We start from the raw sequence: 21,236 nt of genomic DNA, 5'->3' as shown, positions 1-21,236 counted from the left end.
TTAATATAATTTGCTTCCTTTGTAATTCTATTTATCTCAATTTATGCAAATGACATATTCTGAGAATATTCATCAGAACATCAAAGTAGCCTATGATACAAGGGAAGTTATGGCAGGTAAAGAGAATAGTGTCTAAAGAGCTGCCCTCACTTAGTTACAGTTGCATTCCTTCTTTCTTTCCTTCCTTCTTTCCTTTTTTTTTTTTAATTTTGGCCACCCTCCCAGCACAATTTAAGAAGTATAAACATATACATAAGGTATACTAATAAAAGAAGGAATACATGTGGACACAAAAACTCGCATCTCTAGAACTATACTATCCTCTTCATGGTGTCCTCCTGCTACTTCCCCTTGGTGTAGTGTTTCCATTACGTATTTCACTCTTCTAGGCTCCCTTGGCCTACTCCTCTTAACTGCATTATACAGGCAGGCTTCCTGAACTTGTTTTGTGCTGGGTACAGTGTGTTCTACTGGACAAGTTACTCTTCTGCAAAATGCTATTGCCTTTGAGGAAAAGGAGAATGATTCTTTATTCCCTTCTCTTCTATTATACCTTTCTTCCCATCCTATCCAAGATACAAAAGAAAAAGGCAAAAAATAATTCGTTCTCAAGAGCTAGGTTCTTCCTAACTGAAACTGATTCCACAGTTGGAAAACTGTTTTTCAAGGGTCATAAGAACCAATTTCTCAGCTAACCAAAGGCTAATTATTCTATTATCCTAATAATTCCATTAACTTTGATTAAAGAATCTCTTTTGCACGTCATTTACATTGGTTTTGAAGTTTCTGGCCTAAATGGTGACAGACATTGAAAGAGATTTATGCTAATGGCTATTGAAGAGTTCAAACTATTGCACAGTATAGTATAGTATAGTATAGCATAGTATAGTATAGTATAGTAAACTATACTATATTTGACTTAATCCTAGAATCTCATAAGCATCCCAGAAAGACATTCTATTTATAGGCAGAAGGGTAATGATTCAGTGAATCATTATACAAGATTATATCTTCTGTATAATCTAAAACATTCTGGATCTGTCTAAAAACAGATTTACCGAGACTTCATTAAAGCACTGTAACTTAACTGTACAACCCTAGGCACACTACTTAACACCATAATTTCCAAACAACTCCTTAAGATTGGAACTTGCAGAGAAGGTGTAGATCTGCATAGATAGAGAGAATTTTTCATCAGGAACTCATTCCCAACACTGACAAAGTCAGAGGTTGGATTAAAAAAAAAATGTGAAGCTGTATACTCCAAAGATCCTTGGGAAAGAGAATGACCCACAGCTAACTCCAGACCTTAAAAGTGACTGCTTACAATAATATCCTGTCCAAGAGAGCCAGACTATAATTGAACAAGAATCAGGCCAGCCACAAACGTAAAACAATACCCTCTTTTTTCTGAGACACATCTCAATTTAAGTTTAATGAGTAGTCTTCTTTAGTTTTGTTGAATTTCATATGTAGCTGAGATAATGTTTTATTTGCGATAAACCTGTTGGCCCTACACCCCCATACCACCCAATTATCTGTTGTCCTCCTTTTCACTTTAACAATATCTTTCCTACTGCTCTTTACTTTATAATGCTATATATAGTTACGTACACCAAAACACATTAATCTGAAGAACCCATAAACTTTACCAGATTGCCAAAGGGGTACATTGCTCTAAATCATACAAGTAGAAAGGAATCTGGGTCTTCTGATCCAGTATTTTTTTCTACTTTCAGTGAAATGTAATTTCTTTCTTTTAATGAAATATATCTTAGTCATGACAAAAATACTTAATCTTTACATTCTCCATGAGACCAAACTCTAATACCAGGCCTCATTAAATAAAAAGAGCACTAGATCTGGTCAAGAGATCATGGTTCATATCCCAGCTCTAACAATTATTAGCTATGTGATCTTGGACAAACTTTTTAACTTGTCAATTTCTTCATGTATAAAATGAAGTAATAATACATATAATTCTACTAAACAGAATTGTTGTAAGGAAAAGTCTTTTTACCCTTAAAGCATTATAGAAATGAAAGCTATTTTTATTTTAAAAAACATATTTAACTCTATGAAAAATAAGAGTTGTGGCTGGAAAATTACTGTAACAGTCAAAAAAGTTCTGAAAGGAAAGAAATTAATGTCACCATGACAACTTCAGATATTTTTGTTCAAAGGCTTGTTTGGTTGTGAGGGCACTGATGCCAGAATTTGGGAATATGATGTGCAGGGCACATCATGTGCCCTAAAAGAGGGCAGCATGAATGTGTGGAATCTGAGCGGGACCTCAGTTTGAATCTGATATATAAGTAGGTTTCATGTAGTCAGCATAATCTATTATTTTCCAAAGTTCTATTTTAGTAGAAAAATCAGAAATAGTTTTCATTTTCTAGCATTTTGTCAAGTTAACTGAAATGATCACTAACATGAAAAGCTGTATGGGTCATTTTTGTAATACTTTACAAAATATAGGGATTTTGCTAATAGAGCGGGAGAAATCAATTTTACACTAATGGAATAATTTGCTCATGTCTGAGCTCTTTGGGATTATACTTACATCGACCCACCTCAGCCAACATGATCTTACCTTCATATCTGTTTGACATTTCTGGCCAGCACTCTCTATGTATTAAGTTTTCACTATATTATTTTGTACTTCTTTGTATTCAGCATTCTTTTTCTTGTTGCTTCTATTTCCTCAACAAGATTGGAAATGTAAACCTACTATTTGTGACTTATACTATCTCCTCCAAGGCATAGTTCACCTAGAGCATAAAGTACCCTCTCATAAAAATAGTAAAACTAGTTAAAAAAAAAAAAAATATATATATATATATATCTTCCTTGAGTCAAGATTCTTAAGTCTGAAAATGGTTGTATATCCCACTTATCTAAGAAAAAATCTGCTTCCTCAAGGATTCATGTAACCATTAGAAGAAACCTTGTTAAGAGCAGACCTCATGTCAGTGCCCTATCAGTTTAGATTTGTTAATGGGTCAAAATGAGGCACGCGTAAGTCATTAAACAACTAACAAAAATTAACAAAAACTTTGCCCTAACCCAGAAAGGATATGCAGCAAGAATATAGTGATCCTTAGCTTCTCTAGCCATAGTTCCTTTTTCTCCATATGGAAACTCCCCTGGTTAGCAAGCAGGGTATAGTGACTTGAGTGATTTTTAGAAATCTACCAAGTCAGAGGGTCTGGACTCCACAGGAGTGGGACTTTTTATGCCTTTAGGACCAGGAAGCTGTATTAAGGGAAGCAGAAACCAGTCAAGACTCAGGGACAATTTTGTGGTCTTTTACAACTAAACTCCTTTTCAAGAAAATGGGGCAACTCTAGTCCTATCACATATGACCCCCATAGTACCAAGGTCCTAAGGATCTTCTCAAGCAAAGGAAAGGTATCAAATACACCCCCAAATACTGAGTGATCCAAAATCTGATGAAAATGTAATTAGGAAATATTCAACAAAGTAATTAAAGATACAATAGAACACAGAAAATGTAATATATGATTTTCTAAGTCAATGTGCTACCCAGAAGGGTCCTTATGTATGATTTAATGGCCCCTGTTTCTATTTGAGTTTGACAACACCTTCGATTCTGGAGGACCTTTTACTATTTAAATGCTTCAGAGTTTTTATGGACAATCCTGGCATAGGCAGTACTAAGAGAAAAAGAAAAGGAAAAACAAACAAACAAAAATTTCTCTCCTCCTAAGAGACGACATAAATAAAAAGAAGGGAAGGGGGGAAATGTGGAAGAGGAAAAAATTCAGAAATCCTAAAATTTTTCTCCCCTCCTCCTTCTTCAAAAAGTTCAAATCTCAGATCTTGATGATCTAGTCTGCAATGTGGCTGATGCCACATTTCTGCAGTTCATAGAGGGCCTCCTAATGAAAGGTGGTGATGATAACCTAGTGAGTCAATGAGGCAGACCAGGAACATCAGAGCCACAAGACAGGCTATGGCTCCTTTGGCAAAGGCCATTATGCATCAGGGTTGTCTGTAGTAAAGTGGCTGAGATTGTAAGCAGGGTGCCAAAGTCTTGAAGATCACTCTAGATGATGCTTTCCTTCTGGCCTGCCTATAACAGCAGTACACTTCAAGACTTTGAAATTGCCAAGGTCAGAAATTTCACTCCCTGTACCTAGAAAAGAAACAGAAGACCAAAAAATCAAGGACTCAGATTTGTTTCTTGAGGGCCATATGGCCTGGAGTAATAGGAAAGGGGAGGGCCTAAAGTCCTTCTCCACTTACTGCATGTTCTCACTGGCTATGAGCCAAGGAGTTACCTCACTCTCTCGAATGCAAATTCAGGAACTAGAGATCCCTTGTGTGCTTACTCAGGACTATTTGAAGAAGCCAACTAAAAATAATTACAGAATGTCCATTTGTGTTCTACAAATCTTAATTCTCTCAGAAGCAACTCTATAGCAACTGCCACCTGGGGCCAAAATCTCAGCAAGGTGGTGGGGTCTACACTTGTGCCAGATCCCTTTTTCACATTCATTTATTAATTCATGTGATGAATATGAAAAAGATGCAAAAACATGGAATGACACAAACTGATGCAAAGCAGAATTCAGAAACATATATAATTATTACAGCAATGTAAAGGAAAAACAACAATAACAACAAAAATTCCTTTGAGTGCTACCTAATCACAATAATCAAATATATGGCCAGAAAAAAGATTTGAAAATGCATCTCCCTTCTTTGCATGAAGGAAATTATTGGTATGAAATGTTGTATGTACTGTTGGCTCAGTTGATGGATTGGTTAGTTTTTTCTGATCTGCTCTTCTTCTTTCTTTTTTTATTCTTTGTTGCAAGGATAGGCTCACTGGGGAGGGGAGAGAGGAAGGATATATTTAGAAAATAAGAATGATATAAAAACAAAATATATCAAAAAACAAATTCAAACATAAATATTGATTTTTCAAGTAGTGAGATCTCTATTAGAATAATCAAATGTCAGGTTCATGCCCTTGGTAAAAAGTTAAATTAACTTCTAGTCATTTAGCTTAAAGTTCTTTCTAATATTGAGATATTAATATTTTGATGTCATAGATGCTGGAAGTCACTGAAACGACCAATGCATAAAAACCAACTCTTTCTACACTATACAAAAGTGGATTGACTGTTTTGTATTTTATTGGATGTTGGTAGATTAGATCATTCCAAGATAAAAGGAACTTTAATCAAAGCCCAGAGACTAGAAGTGCCTTATCTGAGGTTACACAGTTCCTGAATTGCAAGGTCAGATTTGAAACTAGTTCCTCTACTATTTCAGGGGTGGCAACTCATAGGGCCATTTATCTATACAGAAGTATTCTTATGGTCTGCTTTTTTATTTAGTTTTAAAATATAGTGTTATTTATATTTTACTGCATTTTTCTTTATTTGGTTACATATTTTCAAACTTTCATCCAGTTTGGTTCCCTTTAGTATTTAGTAGTTCTGCACCAGATTTTGTCTTACAATTAGTACTTGGCATAGTGCTAAAATATATAGAAAGTGTTTAATAAATGTTTGTTGACTTGAATTAAATACAGTGTATTTTTTGTTTTAAATGATCATATTTGGATATCCCTCATAAAATAACATATAAATTTTAGTTTTTAACATCAATAATGCATGTAATAATTATTTGAGCTTCAAAGATATCATAAATTGATTAATTAATTTATTAAATAAACATTTGGAAAAATCTTTTTATAACAAACATTTAAACCAAAATTTATGAATAATACAATGTGTAAAAATCATAGGTTGTGAATCTAAATTGTTATTTAGTCATTCAATTATCAAGTCAATTCAATAGTCAATTAAGTACCTGCTATCTGACAAATACTATATTAAACCCTGAAAATTCAAATAAAAAAGTGAAATTTAAAAAAAAAAAAAAAAAAAAAGAAACTAGTTCCTCTGACTTCAAATCCAGTGTTCTTTTCCTCTATAACAATGGTTGTCAAAGTGTGGTCCAGGGATCCTTGGACCCATTTTAGAAGATACTTGATATCAAAGTCATTTTCATAATAATAGCTAAGATGCTTTAATTTTTAATACGGTAAACATCAATACACACAGACACATATATAAATATATATACACCATACAAACAAAAATTCTTTGGGGTCCTCAAAAGTTTTTAAGAGTGCAAATGGATCTTAAGAGCAAAACATTTGAGAACCACTATTATATAACACACTATTTCTTAGTCATACGCTATTTACAAAACTTGTCTGTTAGACTCATAATTGGCCAGAAAATGAATCCATTTTTGACTATTTCTTCTAATTGCATTTTTAATTTGTATATTCCCTAAAACAACTTTATTATAGTATCATAAAGTAGGGACCACCTTATATAATTTTTAATTGGAAAATGAGACAATTTGCTCATTGTCTCTCTATATATTATATATAAATAGATTTTTAATATTCTTAATTGGAAGTTCATGATACTTTAATAGCTACATTCCTTGCCTAAACCCTTAATCTGTCCAATAAAGAAAACATACCTAAAAGTTATTTTTGGAAAGAACTCTAAAAAAATTCCCCACATCATTTCTGTATTTTAAAAAGGCTGCTTCTTTGTAATAGACTGTATAATGGAGAAATCAAACCAGTAGTCTTTAAGTAGAAAGGACTAAGTGGTTTGTGAAGCATCAAAATCCCCAGAACCTACTGAGTCATTTAACATTAAATGAAGATGAAAATACAATATGGAATTATCTTTAGTATTAGATTCCTACACAGTAATATCTCACACTTGACATTTCCATCTCATTATATTATATTCTCAAATTTGGAATAGAAAATAGCAAATTGCTTTGTTATTATTTATGGAATGCTGACAAAGTATCCAGAATAATTTTTTTAAGCTCAAAACACCAGAAGCAAGTGTGATTTTTGCTCCTGAATATGAGACAATAAGTGTTGACCAAAGTTGTTTATGTTCTTGCTACTTTGGCATCTTGACTCATCTTCTCTTTCTATTTATATTGTAAATCAACAGACCAGCATATGTGTTTATTGACTAATAGTTGTTGACACTGTGTATTATTGACACTAGGGTCAATGATAACACGATTTTGATTTGGTTCCTTAAGTATTACAGCCTGAAGCTGAAATACAGTGGAAAGCAATCTGGGCAAAAGAAATGTAGCCAAGGCCCAAATGTTCATTGGAAAACCAATCTAGCTTTAAGAACCTTCTGCATAATAGATCTAGAAGAGAAACCTGGAAACATTTGGATGAACTGATGGAAACTGAAGTAAACAAAACCTGGAGGACCGTTTATATAATAATAACAATATTGTAAAGAAAAGCAATTTTGCACAACTTAAGAACTCTGATCAATACATTGACCAACTCCAAAGGATGAATGATGGAACATGCTAACCATTTTCTGATAAGGATGTGATAGACTGAGAATGCGGAATTACAAAATGCATATTTGTTTTCTTTTTCTTTTTGTTCAGTTGAGGGGAGGAAGGGGAGATAGGAAAAGCACTAATTAAGCACCTACTATGTATCAGTCACTTTACAAATATTATCTCATTTGATCCTCACAACCCATTATTATTCTTAATTTACCTTGGAGGAAACTGATCAAAGGAGACAATTATTGTAAAACATTTAGTATAGTGCCTGGCACACTGCTAGTGCTATATAAATGTTAGCTAATCCTATTAAGGCAGAAAAAAGTTAATTGCCTTGCCAAGGATCACACAGTTTAGTAGTCTCTGAAGTTGGATTTGAGAGCATGTCTTCCTGATTCCAGGGGTAGCACTCTATCTGCTGTATCACCTAACAACCTTTGTAGAGGTGGAATGAAAAGAAAATAAATGCTTATTTAATTGAAAAAAAATAAAAAACGAAAGATATATAAAAGCACATTTTCAAAATGTGATGCAAGAGAGTGGCAGTGTGGGTATATGGCAAATAATAAATTGGGAGCCAGAATCCTTATTCTTGTTCCTCTTCTGCCCCTTACTATTCTTGCCAGACCACAGTTTCCTCATCTATAAAATGACAGGAATGGACTAGATACTTTCTAAGATCCATTCTATCTCCAATATTCTATAGTTATTTTAGAGCCCTAACTCTAAATCATAGAACTAGGGCAATCTTAACTTTGAACAACATGCTACATCCCTGACTCTTCTCCCTCTGTTGGGATCCAATTCTTCTCTCTTTTCTTTTCCCTGGTCTGCCTCCTTCTAGGGGATCTCAGGTGAGAGTCTTGTGAGAGTCAGATACCTTCAGTTATGCCAGCTTGCATAGAGACAAAGCAGAATGCTAGCATTTAGTAGAGTCACTGTGATGACAACACATCGGTCTCATCAATTAATTCAATTCCTACTTTCTCTCCCTATTAGTAATATTTCTTCTAAAAAATTCTTGTGGAAAAAAAAAGAGAATAGACTCTTAACAGAAGCAAGGATGAAGAGACTAGGGCTGAAGGATATTACTGTCTCTTTGAAAAAAAATGGGAGTGTGAGAAGGGAAACATCTAAAATAGGGATCACCAGCTCTGTTCACAACAGAGTAACACATAATCAAGAAGCTCCCTACTAGTGCTCTGTTCAGCTTTCTTCAGCTTTGACCAATAGTCTCTGATATTTTGTTATCTCAGCATTCTTTCATGTCTTGTATTTCTTGGTTATGGCTGAAACATATAGACTGTATCAGGAGGGGCAACTTCTTGCACACTCCTAGAAGCAGCAGCATTCCAACCTTTTGTTGGGAGTTCTTTTTAAGGATACTTAGATACACTTCTTACTTTTTTCAAAATTTCACTTTTTTTGTTCCCATAATGACCTTGGAGGGAAATATTTCATTGATTTTAAGTCTTCCTAATCCTTTCAACTTGATTAGAAAGGAATCCTGGAAGCCTCTGCCCACTATCAGATATTATCTCCAATTCCCTATTACATTCTTGCAATCCACTGGGTTATTGTCCAAAACTCTGTCTTGGGCCTTTTTTTCTTCTCTTCTTTCTGTGATTTTATCAGTTCTCATGGATGCACTCAGATCTATAGTCTCTTTCTGGAACTTGAGTCCCTCATGATCAAATACCTATTAAACATATCCAACTGGATATCCCATAATTAATTCAATTTCAATATGTCCAAAACAGAACTCATTCTCTCACATACATACACATACACAGAAACACATTCCTCTTCTCCCCACCCAATTCCCCCTCCCCTATTTCTTTATCAGTTTCCAAGTTCTATTGATTCTATCTCCTACTTTTATCCCCTCCTCTACATATTACGAATAGTTTTATTTGAACCCTTATCACTTCTCTTTTGGACTATTTTTTAATTGATTCCCCTACCTCCATCTTCTCCTTTCTTCAATTCATTCCATACACACCTAATAAATTGACATCCTAAATAGAGCATACACGTCTGACCATGTCATCTTTCTGCTCAAAAAGTTTTGTTGGTTCTTTATTGCCTCAAAAATAAAATGCAAACTTCTCTTTTTGATACTTAAATCCCTTCACAATCTGACTGCAACCTTTCTATCTAAACTGATTTTATATTATTACCCCCTTATATTCTCTGTGTTCAGACCAAAATGAACTATTTGCTACTGCCTGTTTCTTCTCTCACTATCTGTGCAGACATTCCATACCTGGAATGCCTCCCATTCTCATTAAGATCCTTAATCTTGCCTCTTAAGATCCTTACCTTCCTTCAAGACTGAACTCATGTGCCACCCTCCCCCCAACACCACCAAAGCTTGTCTTTCCTACAGATACACTTTTTTTTTATCTTCCCTCAAAAATAACTTTGTATTTCCTTAGATACAAAAAGTTATATTCCCCAATAAAATGTCAGCTCCTTGGGAGTTATGATTCTTTTATTTTTGGCTTTGTATTTCACTTCTTAGCACAGTGTCTGTCACATAGTAGCCATGTAATAAATATTTGTGGAATTAGATATTGAATTGAAGTGAAAGTTCAAGCTTGTAACGAACCAGAAATCTGTCAAAAAGGTAGACTTGAAAGCAGGATCATACAAGAGTAACTTGCATTACAAATTAAAAATTTTTGTGTGCATGATAGAAAGGAACTTTGGTTACCATTTGATTCCACAGAAATAATAATCTCTATCAATAATACCAATATTCCTTAATCAAATTAAGTCATCAAAAAGTGTTTTTCAGTATATCCAGAACTATGCTAACATAGTTAACACTATAGAATAAGAAAGAAATTAATGTAAAAACAGGGCCTTTGCCAGAAAAAAAAAAAATTACAGTTTGGTTAGTTAGATAAGACAGACTTTTAGGGGCAGCTAGATGGCAAAGTAGATGGAGCACTGGTCCTGAAGTCAGGAGGACCTGAGGTCAAATCTGGCCTCAAACACTTAATACTTCCTAGTTGTGTGACCCTGGGCAAGTCACTTAACTCCAATTGCCTTAGCAAAAAAAAAAAAAAAGATAAAACAGAATTTTGAAACAATGAATAATGAATGTACAACCAATCAGACATAATCAGTCTCTAAACTGGAACAATTAGAAAACAGGGCAATATGAACCAAAAGACATACAATGAGAAACATCTTTTTATTTCAAATGCATTTTTCTATTATACCAACTTTGTCTTCCCCCAAAATAACTTCTTTAATAGGGCCTAAATAATCTACAAAAGCAGCAAGCAACTATATGAAGTATCTAATCTCTCCCCCACTGTTCTTCCCTTTTTTGCCACCAAGCTTTCTCATTTCCTATAATTCTCATCTTCTGTGCTTTTCAGCGCAACAGCTATTTTCCCTGCCCTCCTTCCCCCCCCCACCCCCCTTCAGTTCATAGGTGTTGCAGTAGGCAAAATGCTAGACTTGGATTATCCACCTAAACTATTTCACTTGGTGATCCCTTTGGCTCCATGGATTCAATTATCATCTTTATATATGTAATTCTCAAATCTATTTATCCGATCCTAATCTCTTGCCTATCAGACAGCTTAAATTGCATGTATTGTAAACACCTTAAATGCAACATGTCCAAAACTGAGCTCAATAGCTTGACCTCCAAATCCATCCCCTTTCCAAACTTTCTATACCCTGAAGGGAAACACCACCCTCCCAATTACCCAAATTCAAAACTAAAATATCATCTTTGACTTTTCATTCTTTCTCATCCCAGATCTTATCATCTCAGCACTCACCCCAGTATCTAACCAATTGTCAAATATTAGTTCTACCTTTGTAATATCTCTCATATCTGCCCCATCCTCTCCTCTGATACTGCCATCACCCTCATCAATTCATACCTGGAATGTTGAAATAACCTGCTGATGGATCTTCCTGCCTCAGGTCTTTTCCTATTCCAATCCATCCACTATTCAATTGTAAAATTAATCTTCCTGAAGCACAGTTCTGACATGTTATTCACTCACTCATTCACACTTCAATGACTTCCTAACACTTCCAGGATCAAATATAAAATCTCTTTTTGGCATGTCAAATCCTTCCCAATCTGGCTCCCTCTTATTTTTCCCGTTCTCCCACAAACTCCTCAATTCAGTGACAATGACTTCCTTGTTTCTGGTCAGTTTCACTGGCTACTCTCCATGCCTGAAATTTTCATCCTTCCCATCTCTACTTCCTGGCTTTGATGGCTTCCTTCAAGGTCTCCCGCAGCATCCCAGATCATCTCCAGTCGTCCTGGTCTATATCTTGTCACTGAACCCAGATGGCTCCAAAAGAGAGTCTGTTGACATGCCATAGTTCAACTTCACTAAAATCCTATTAATTTACAGGTCATGATATCTTCTTTCCAGATGTTATGGTCCTTTTCCAGAAGAAAGGACAAACAAGTCAGCTGAAATCCTACTTTCTGCTAAATGTATTTCCTGATTCCCCCTTAATCCTGCTGCCTTTCTTCAGAAGATTATCTTCAATTTGTCCTCTACACATTTTTGTAAGCAGTGGTTTACACACTGTCTCCTCATCTAGCTCCTGGAGAACTGGGAAGGACTGGCTTTTGCCTTTCTTTGTATTCCCTGTGCTTAGCCCATTGGCTTGGCACATAGTAGACATTAATAAAATCTTATAGACTACAAACAGAAAGATTTCAATTTGAATCCTACCTCAGGCACTTTAATAGGTGTGTGATGTTGGCCAAGTCACTTTCTCCTCTTTCTGCCACAGTTTATTCATCTGTAAAAAGTAAAGAATAGCACCTCACAAGATTATGACCAAATGAGATACATATGTAAACAGTTTAGAAGCAAACTATATAGCTAGCATTACTGTATTTAACCACTCATTTAACAATTATTTTTTGAAGACAGGAAACAAGCATTTATTAAATGCTTAGGCACAAGTATTATCTCACTTGATTCTCATAACAATCCATCGAAACAGGTGTTATTATTAACCCAATTTTACAGCTGAGGAAGTTAAAGCAGAGGTTAAGCAAGTAATTCAGCTAGAAAGTCTCTGAAACTAGGGGCAACATGGAAAGGTAACTTGGAATTAAACTTTAATTAGCCTATAGTGCTAAGTCAGGTATTTATGTTTTGGCTTAACAGTTAAAGATTTTTAAGCAGGAGAATTACTTGGTCAGGCTTGTGCTTGAATCAAGCAATAAACATTTGTCATCTATGTGGCCAGGTATTGGATATTATTTTTGCATCTATATACATGGTTTGTAAAAGTGAGAAAGTAATGTCAGGGAAGCCAATTGGAAATTGATGTCAAAAGTATAATAGATACATTGTAAAACCTTATCACCTTTTAAATGCTTTCCATAAATGAAGGGCTTTATATAATTACTAGGTGGAAAGGGTGGTTCCTTCTTTCCTATCATAGTGGATACATACATCAAAAAAATTTTTTTTAGTTTTTATTTTCAAAATATATGCATAATTTTCAACATTTATCCTTGTAAAAGCTTGTGTTTTAAATTTTTTCTCCCTCCTTTCCCTCTACTCTCTCCCTTAGACAGCAAATAATCTATTATATGTTAAACATGTGCAATTCTTCTCTCCATGTTTCCACAATTATCATGCTGCACAAGAAAAATCAGATCAAAAAGAAAAAAATAAGGAACAAAAACCGGGCAAACAACAAAAAAGTGAAAATACTATGTGGTGATTTACACTCAGTCCCCACAGTCTTCTCTCTGGATGCAAATGGCTCTGTCCATCACAAGTCTATTGGAATTGACCTGAATTATCTCATTGTTGAAAAGAACCAAATCTACCAGCATTGATCATTGCATAATCTTGTTGTTACTACATAAAGATTCTCTTGATTCTACTTCACTAAGCATCAATTCACGTAAGTTTCTCTAGCCCTTTCTGAAATCATCCTGCTGATCATTTCTTATAGAATAATAATATTCCAAAACATACATATAACAACTTATTCAGCCATTCTCTAACCGATGGGCATTCACTCAGTTTCCAGTTCTTCCTCACAACAAAAAAAGCTGCTACAAACATTTTTCACATGTGGGTCTTTCCCCCTCCTTTAATGATCTTTTTAGGATACAGGCCCAGTACTACTGGATCAAAGAGTATACACAGATTTAAAGCCCTTTGGGCATAATTCCAAATTGTTTTCCAGAATGGCTGGAGCAGTTTACAACTCCACCAGAATTTGTTTTATGTTCCAGTTTTCTCACATCCTCTCTAACATTTATCATTATCTTTTCCTGTCAACTTAGTCAATCTCGGTTGTCTTAATTTTCATTTCTCTCATCAATAATGACTTACAGCATTTTTTCATATGACTACAAATGGTTTTAATTTCTTCATCTGAAAATATTCATACTTATATCCATTTATCAATTGGAGAATGGCTTGTATTTGAGTCAATTCTCTCTATATTTTGGAAATGATGCCTTTATCGGAACCCTTGGCATACGTCAAATTTCTAAAAACTTGTTTTCATTAATGTGTGTGCTTCCTCCGTGTATCAGATTGCGACCCCTCTCCTCCCCGTGAATTATTATGGTCAACATTTTCGTTATCAGCTAGCCCGTTTTGGGGTATAATTGTTATGCTGATCCTAGGACTGGCGATAGATAGCCCTCTTCACCTTTGGTCAGTTCCGGCCAAGAGCAGGGCTGCGTCCGACGACAATTGCTCGGGCAATGAGGAAAGGAAGGAAAGCGAGTCTCTTTCTTTTGTATTTTAGCAGTTCGGGCCAGCCCGGCTGCATATGCCTCTCTGTGCCTAGGTTTCAACCACCACATCAAATCATTGTTTCTATCTCTTTAAAGCCCGGATTCGGGCACCCCACCCCTTCAGACACGGCCGGGCAGGCGTCTCACGTCTGGCCAGCTTTCTGCATGTGTTCTAAACGGCACGGCCGGATTGGCTGGGATGAGGGGCAGGCGGCGTCACAGGTTGGTCGCTCTCATTCCAGTCGCGACTACGTTTCCCGGCGTGCTTTGACTCTCGGGCCCGAGTCGGGCCGGAGGGTGATGGGGCTGGGTCGGCTGCCTAGGCCGAGTCCGGGAGAGCGGCCAGAGGCAGCGGGCCTCTGGAAGGAGGATGGAAGCGTGGCGCTGTGTGAGGAGGGGCTACAGCCGCTGTGCCGTGGGGAAAGGCCGGTCAGTGTGGCCGCGAGGAGGCGGGGGCAGCTACGGGGGGCGGGAGCGGCCCGAGGTGTGTAACCCGAGGCGGGGCGGAGGGAGGGGAGGAGGAGGAGGAGGAGGAGGAAGATGATGGAGGCCGCGGCGGGCGGGGGAGCTAAACGAGGTAACTAAAGATCCGCCGAGGTGGAGTGGGGAAGCTCTCCTGCTGAAGGCCGCCTTGGCTCTCTCAGGCCGCAGTCCTTGGGCTCGTCCCCAGACCCTGCTGTGCCTCCCCCCGGGTCAGCGCGCGGGGTGGGGGGGGAGAGCGGGCTGGATGTGACATTACTCTTTTTTGTACTGTTTCCGTAGTGTGGGGAACCCCCCTCCCCCCCCGCCAGCCCTCCCCGGCACCCCCAGCCCTTCAGCTTCGGGAGGGCCGGGGCCGAGGTTGTTTGCCTCTCTCCCTCCCCCAGCCCGAGTTGACCCGGTGCCTTGCGGACACCGATCCGCGCTGGAGCAGAAGCGAGTGGAGGGTCGGGCTGTGACGGTGTGGGAGAAGGGCTTAACAACCCAAGGGACCACGTTTTGGTGGGACCTGCCTACTGACATTAAATCCGTTAATTTTTTTTCTGGCACAGAAAATTTCTGCAGATAGGGATAACTTTCTAAATCACGTCTGCAAGATTGTGGAGTTGTTGGGGATTTTTTTTGGGGGGGAGGCGGAGGAGTGTTTTGTTTTTTCTTTTTGTGGATGTGGAGTCTGTAGTTTCATTTGGATAGGAGACTAATGAATGGGAAACGTTCCTTGAGTTCAGATAAGGTATTAACCTGTGTAATCTGGGGCAATCGCTGTTAAACTTTGCTTTCCTCATCTGTAAAATGGGGAGAGTGACAGCACCTAGCTCCCTCCCCAGGTTGTTGTGAGGATAAAATGAGAATCGCAAAATGCTAAGTGATACACAAAGTAGCATCTACTTTGCAGTTTCTAATAATACCTAGAGAGTAGTTAAGCCACTGGACCAGGTGACGCAGGGAGGGTCTGAGATGATGTTTTTGAATTCAGATTTGACTGTAGTTTAGCACTCTATCCATTGCTCTACCTAGTCGCTTCCGAATTTCTGCTTGGGGGAAAATTGAGATACCAAATTTCTTGTCCAGGGTCACAACAGCCAGAAGGTGTCAGCCATGAGATTTTGGCTGGCAAGTTTTAGAAAAACTGCTTTCGAAATAGATTCCAAAGTAGGATAAGTTCTTCAGTTCAGTTGTTATAGATGTGTTTATTATGATCGACTTTTTTTTTTTTTTTAATAGAAATTTCTTAAGATTATTGCTGTGAAAGCTCTCTGGGAGCCCTAGTACCAGGTCGTGGAATTCTTTCCAATCGTGGAAAGAATTTTGGCTTTATAGATCTTAGGACCTGAGTTTTAATTGCGACTTCTATATGATTTTTGGCCAATTTATTAAAAATTCTCGGGACTTAAGTTCCTCATCTATAAAAAGAAGATCGAATTAAATTACCTATGAGGTAGAGATATCCAACACAAATGGGGCTCTCCAGATTAAAATGTAATTGGGCAAGATTTAATAAAAAAAAATGCAATGTAGCATGGATAATATTCATTTATGGTTTTCTAAGATCTGCAGAGATCTGTTTCTATTTGGGTTTAACTCCACAGCTCTGAGATCCCTTACAGTTATGAAATTTATATATTCTATGACCAGTTCTTTCAGTTATGCATGAATCTCTGATGCTCTATTAATTAATCTAACTTTGCTCTACACTGTGGGGAGTACAAGTAGCCTCTGGTCAAGAACTTTATATTTAGTTTAGAGAAAGCAAATAAATATAAACTAACTAGCCAAACATGATGATAAATAATAATAATCGTCTTTATGTACAACCTACTATGTGTGGAGCTGTACTTTTAAAATATTATCTCATTTGATTCTCAGAACAACTTTCAGAAGTAGGTGCTTATTGAAGAAGTAGAGGTGATTATAAGTAGCGTGACTTGCCCAGGGTAACTTAGACAGTTAATAAGTTTCTGAGGTCAGATTTAAATTTAGGTTTTTCTCACTCTAGGACTAGCACTCTAGGACCACTGTGCCACCTACTTGCCTTAGTGTGTAGATAAATAAATGAATGGGAGTAAATCATGCAACTTCTTTGGACTTCTCTTTCCTTACTTGTAAAAAAAGGTTGATGATATATATTGTACCTCTCAGCTAAAAATTCAAATTAAATAAATGTTCAAATGTTTATCTTATGTATATCATTGTTCTGAGTGCAGAGGATTCACAGGTGGAGGGGAAAAACCTCAAAAGCCAGTATTCCTTTACCAGAGCTTTTAATCTAAAGGGAGGGTAAAACAAGTTCATAAAGTATAATAAAAGGTAGAATGTAGTAAGAGTGAAATCTAGACAAAATATCGTATTTAAGGAATGATCAATTTCGGTTGAGTAAAAAAAAGCAATTTAGGCTTTGCAAGAAGAGCAGAATTACAGTAGGGGGAGATTTTTATGGCAGGAGTTTATTCTAATTGTGCTGGCCTGTCCAAATGCATAAAGGTGAGAAAGGGCAGAAAGAATTGAAGAAATAGTAGAAAGGATCTTTTTTGGCCAGAATGAAGAGAATCAGCTAAGAGTGTATGTACATAATAATAACAATATAATATAATACAAAAGTGGAATGGGCGATCCCATATGGGTTGAAGTAGATGGGCTGCAGTCCTTTCTACTCTCAAATTCTGTGATACCTTCTCCTGACTAATCTTAAATGAAGGTTAGATACGACTGACTACTTGTTTGGAGATGTTATAAGATTCCTATAGAAGTGTAGGTTGAACTGGAAGGCTTCCAATTTATATTCCAGAAAAGACATGTGTAACTTGGAATTGAACTTTAATTAACCTGTGGTGCTAAGTCAAGGGATTTATACTTTGGTTTAATAGTTAAAGAGTTTTAAGCAGGAAAATTACATGGTCAGACTTGTGCTTGAATCAACCAATAAACGTTTATCATCTACGTGCCAGATATTGGATATTATTTTTGCATCTATATGGCTTATGGAAGTGAGAGAGTAATATCAGGGAAGCCAATTAGAAATTGATGTCACAAGTGATAAGAAACGTAATATAGAGTAACTAGAGAAAAAAGGAATTATGTGAAAGATTGCATAGAAGTAAAAGTGATAGGACTTCACAACTAGTTAACAAGGGGACATTCATTACACAGAGGGAGAAGTTCAAGATTCTGAAATTTTGAATTTGTGGTAATTGGATTGTAGTGACTTAATGATATTAACAGAAATGGGAAGTTGGAGGAGGGGTAGATTTTAGTGGGAAGATGAATTCTATTTTGAACATGTTGAGTTTGAAATGTTGAAATATCTAGTCAGACAATTGGAAATGTCAAATTGGATTTTAATGGGAGGGGTGGTTTAGATATAGATATTTGTGAGTCTCTGCATTGTCCTGGAGGATTCCTAGTCTCCAGCCTCAGGTGAGAAAGAAGAGCAAAACCTTGCACCTTCCTGCACTTGTCTGCTGAGGAATGGTTCCTAGGAGCCATCATTGTAATTTCCATTTGCACCATTCAAGGCAACTTCTACCTCCGGCTGCCAGCCAGATCTCCATATTTGGATGTGAAGAACCTCCTGTGAGAAGAGGACCCAACTTCCCTTTGATCTCAGGCCTTCTATCTCCTGCTGAGCAGGTTCGACTTCCATCTCCCCTTGCTTAATCTCCAACTTTTGGAGGGAAGAATAGTGAAACAGGACCTCCCATCTCTGACTGTGTGTCTTCCACCTCCTTGCTAGGTGCTTGTCTCTTGTTTGATCTTCAGCCTCCTTGGGGGAAGTGGAGTAGCACACTTCTGCTCAGTGGATCACACCTGATCATATCCTACACATATCAGTGATTTCCTAACGCCTGTGGAATATCATCTAAACCCCATTCCTTGTTTTTAACCACCTAATTCCTTATTCTTATCCTTCTAAGCCCTCCCACTTCAAAGTCCCAAACAATTACCACCCACTTCTTTCATTGTATCCTCTAGAATGCCTGTTTTATAGGCAACAAATTTTCCTTTATCAGAAATCCTTTTATCTTCATTTCCTTCTATTTTCTACAATTCCTGAAACCTGACTGCACTAATTCTGCTGCCTCCCAGGCCACCTTTTCCAGTACTGGCTCTATCCTTATTCATTCTCCTCAGCTCACTGGTTGGGGGAGTTGGAATATTTCTAACTTCTACTTGCTACTTCTAGGTTCTGTCCCCTACGTCTGTCATTTGATAACCTCTCCTCCTTTTAGATTCAGGCAGTTTATATCAAACTCCCAGGTAAAATCTTGGTATAGCTGTTGTATACAGACTTTCTGGTCATTCCTATTCCTTCTTCAACAAGTTTGGTACATAGCACACAGTTTTTCTCTTCTTCCCAACTTTTGCCTTCATATTTAGACTTTAACATACATATTAACTTTCCCTCAAATCATTGTAACCATTCAGTTCTTCAGCCTTCTCACATATCCCATGACCTACCCTTCTACTCCATCTCAGCCATTCACAAAGATAGTCATACCTTTGATCTTGCCATCACCATCTCCATGTTTAATAATTTTTAAATCTATCTGATTATAATCAATTGGCTTTCCACTTCTTCCCCTCCCCTTCCCAAACCCTACTTTTTTATTTATACTGTGATCTCTGTTCCTTAACCTTTCAGTTCTTCTCTAGGTCATCTCTTTTTCACTTGCTACTCTTTCCTCTTTTCTCTATCTTGGCCCTTTACAATCAGTATACCAGTGCTGAACTCTTGAGTCCCTGATCCTCTTATCATATTACCAGTTGCACGCTGCCAATCCTTAGCCAATCATTGCCACCTTCTACTGCCTGTATTCTTACATACACACGTGCTACTGAATAAAGGAATAGAAAAATCAAAGAACTGCTATAACCGAGTCCACCGCAAATTTATGTTACACAGCCCTTCACTGCTTCAAGGCAATCTTTCTACATCTTCCTTAGCAACTAATATTCTACTATCCCGGAGCTTAGAATTTAACGGGGTAGGAAATATAAAAACAGTATATACAAGGCAAACTATATTCAGAATAAATAGGAAACAATAGGGAAAATTAAGAGAGATTGGAGAAAGCTTCCTGAAGGTGGGGTTTTAGTTGGGAGTTAAAAAAAGCCAGAGATGTCAGTAGTTGAATCTCTAAGGAAGGAGAATGTGTCAGACATGGAGGCCAGCCAGAGAAAATACCTGCATTGAAAGATGGAATGTCTTGTTCGTGGAACAGTCAGGAGGTCAGTGTCCTTGAATCAAAGCGTGTGTATAAGGGGAAAAGGTATAAGGTGATTGAAAAAATGGAAGAGGGCTGTGTTATCAAGATGAATATCAGAGCATTTTATTTTTGATCCTGGAGGAAATAGGAAGTCACTGGAGTTTTTTGAGGAGGAAGATGACATGATTGGATTTGTCCTTTAAGAATATTACTTTAGAGGAAGCTAGATGGCACAGTAAATAGGGAGGACTTGAGTTCAAATCTGGTCTCAGACACTTAACACTTCCTGGCTGTGTGACCTTGGACAAGTCACTTAATCCCAATTGCCTCAGGGGGAAATAAAAGAATATTACTTTAGTGGAGAGGGACTTGGAAACAGTTATACCCATGAGCAGGTTATTGCAATAATGAAGGCATGAGGTGATGAGGGCCTGCACCAGAGAGGTGATAATATTGAGAAGAGAAGGGTGCATATTAAAGAGATGTAGAGGCGAAATGGACAGTCCTTGGCATTAGCCTGGATATGGAAGTTAGAGATAGTGAGGAGTCTAAGATGATTTCTGGGATTTGAGCCTGAGGGACTGGAAGCATAGCATTGCCCTTCAAAGTAATAGAGAAAGTATGTGGGGAAAAGGGGATAGTGTTTAGGAGAAAAATAGTAAGTTGTTTTATACATTCTGAGTTTAAAATATCTACTGAATATCTAGTTTAAGGTGTCCAAAAGACAGTTGGAGGTATGAAATTGGAAGTCAGCAGAGAGATTGAGGCAGGAAAGGTAAATTTGAGAATCATTAGCATAGAGATATAATTAAATGCATAGGAACTGACCAGATGATTTGGACAAGTAGTATATAGAGAGAACAGAAGAGAACCCTGAGGGATACTGATGGTTGGAGGGCAAGCTCTTGGAGGAGGATTCAACAAAGGAGAATAAAGAGTGACCAAGTAAGAGAACCAGGAAAGTTTTGTCCCAAAAGCTTAAGAAGAAAGCAACAAGAAGGAAAGGGTAACCAACAGTGTCAAGAGGCTGCACCAGAAACCTCTTGAGAGTCAAGGACAATGAGGACTGGGAAGGATTTGGCATTCAAATGATCTTTTACAACCTTAGATAGTGAAGTTTCAGTGGAGTGACAAAGTCACAAGCCAGATTGTAAGGGATTAAGAGATGTAAAAAAAAAGTGAAGGCATATATTATAGATGGAGATAGAGGGTATGGAAGGATCAAGTGAAGTTTTTTTTTTTAGGATAGGGGAGACTTGGACATATAAGCTATAAGAAGTGAATCAGACAGGGAGAGATTGAAAATAAGTGAAAGAGATGGAATGGGATCACTTAATAATTTGATATTTTGATTCTCTTAATTGTGACTTACCAAAATGGTA

At 37.3% G+C, this 21,236-nt stretch overlaps 1 protein-coding gene and 1 long non-coding RNA gene across 6 annotated transcripts in view; one reads left to right on the top strand and one right to left on the bottom strand.

The window, feature by feature from the left end:
- Window positions 1-3,798: 3,798 nt before the first annotated feature.
- Window positions 3,799-14,370, bottom strand: LOC116419108. The gene is made up of 3 exons (XR_004229373.1): window positions 14,083-14,370; window positions 12,126-12,195; window positions 3,799-4,159 (listed from the first exon to the last, which is right to left on the bottom strand). It is a non-coding gene; the product is annotated as an uncharacterized LOC116419108 (long non-coding RNA).
- Window positions 14,371-14,399: 29 nt separating this feature from the next.
- ANGEL2 (angel homolog 2) overlaps window positions 14,400-21,236 on the top strand; it is a 28,322-nt gene continuing 21,485 nt past the window's right edge. For 2 of the 5 annotated variants that reach the window (XR_004229367.1, XM_012547873.3), the window contains exon 1: window positions 14,400-14,599. Coding sequence is in view for 1 of the 5 variants with exons in the window: in XM_012547873.3 (XP_012403327.1) it covers window positions 14,541-14,599 (59 nt within the window). In the remaining 4 variants the exon portion in view is untranslated. Of the gene's footprint in view, window positions 14,600-14,689; window positions 14,748-18,162; window positions 18,278-21,236 lie in introns of those variants that run through there. The other 3 variants (XM_023501960.2, XM_023501961.2, XM_031937346.1) reach the window with 3 other exon arrangements.

The sequence above is a fragment of the Sarcophilus harrisii genome, chromosome 4, assembly GCF_902635505.1.
Source record: "Sarcophilus harrisii chromosome 4, mSarHar1.11, whole genome shotgun sequence".
Classification (NCBI taxonomy): Eukaryota; Metazoa; Chordata; class Mammalia; order Dasyuromorphia; family Dasyuridae; genus Sarcophilus; species Sarcophilus harrisii.
The sequence above is the reverse complement of the archived record's forward strand: the minus strand, read 5'-3'. Positions and strand labels throughout refer to the sequence as shown.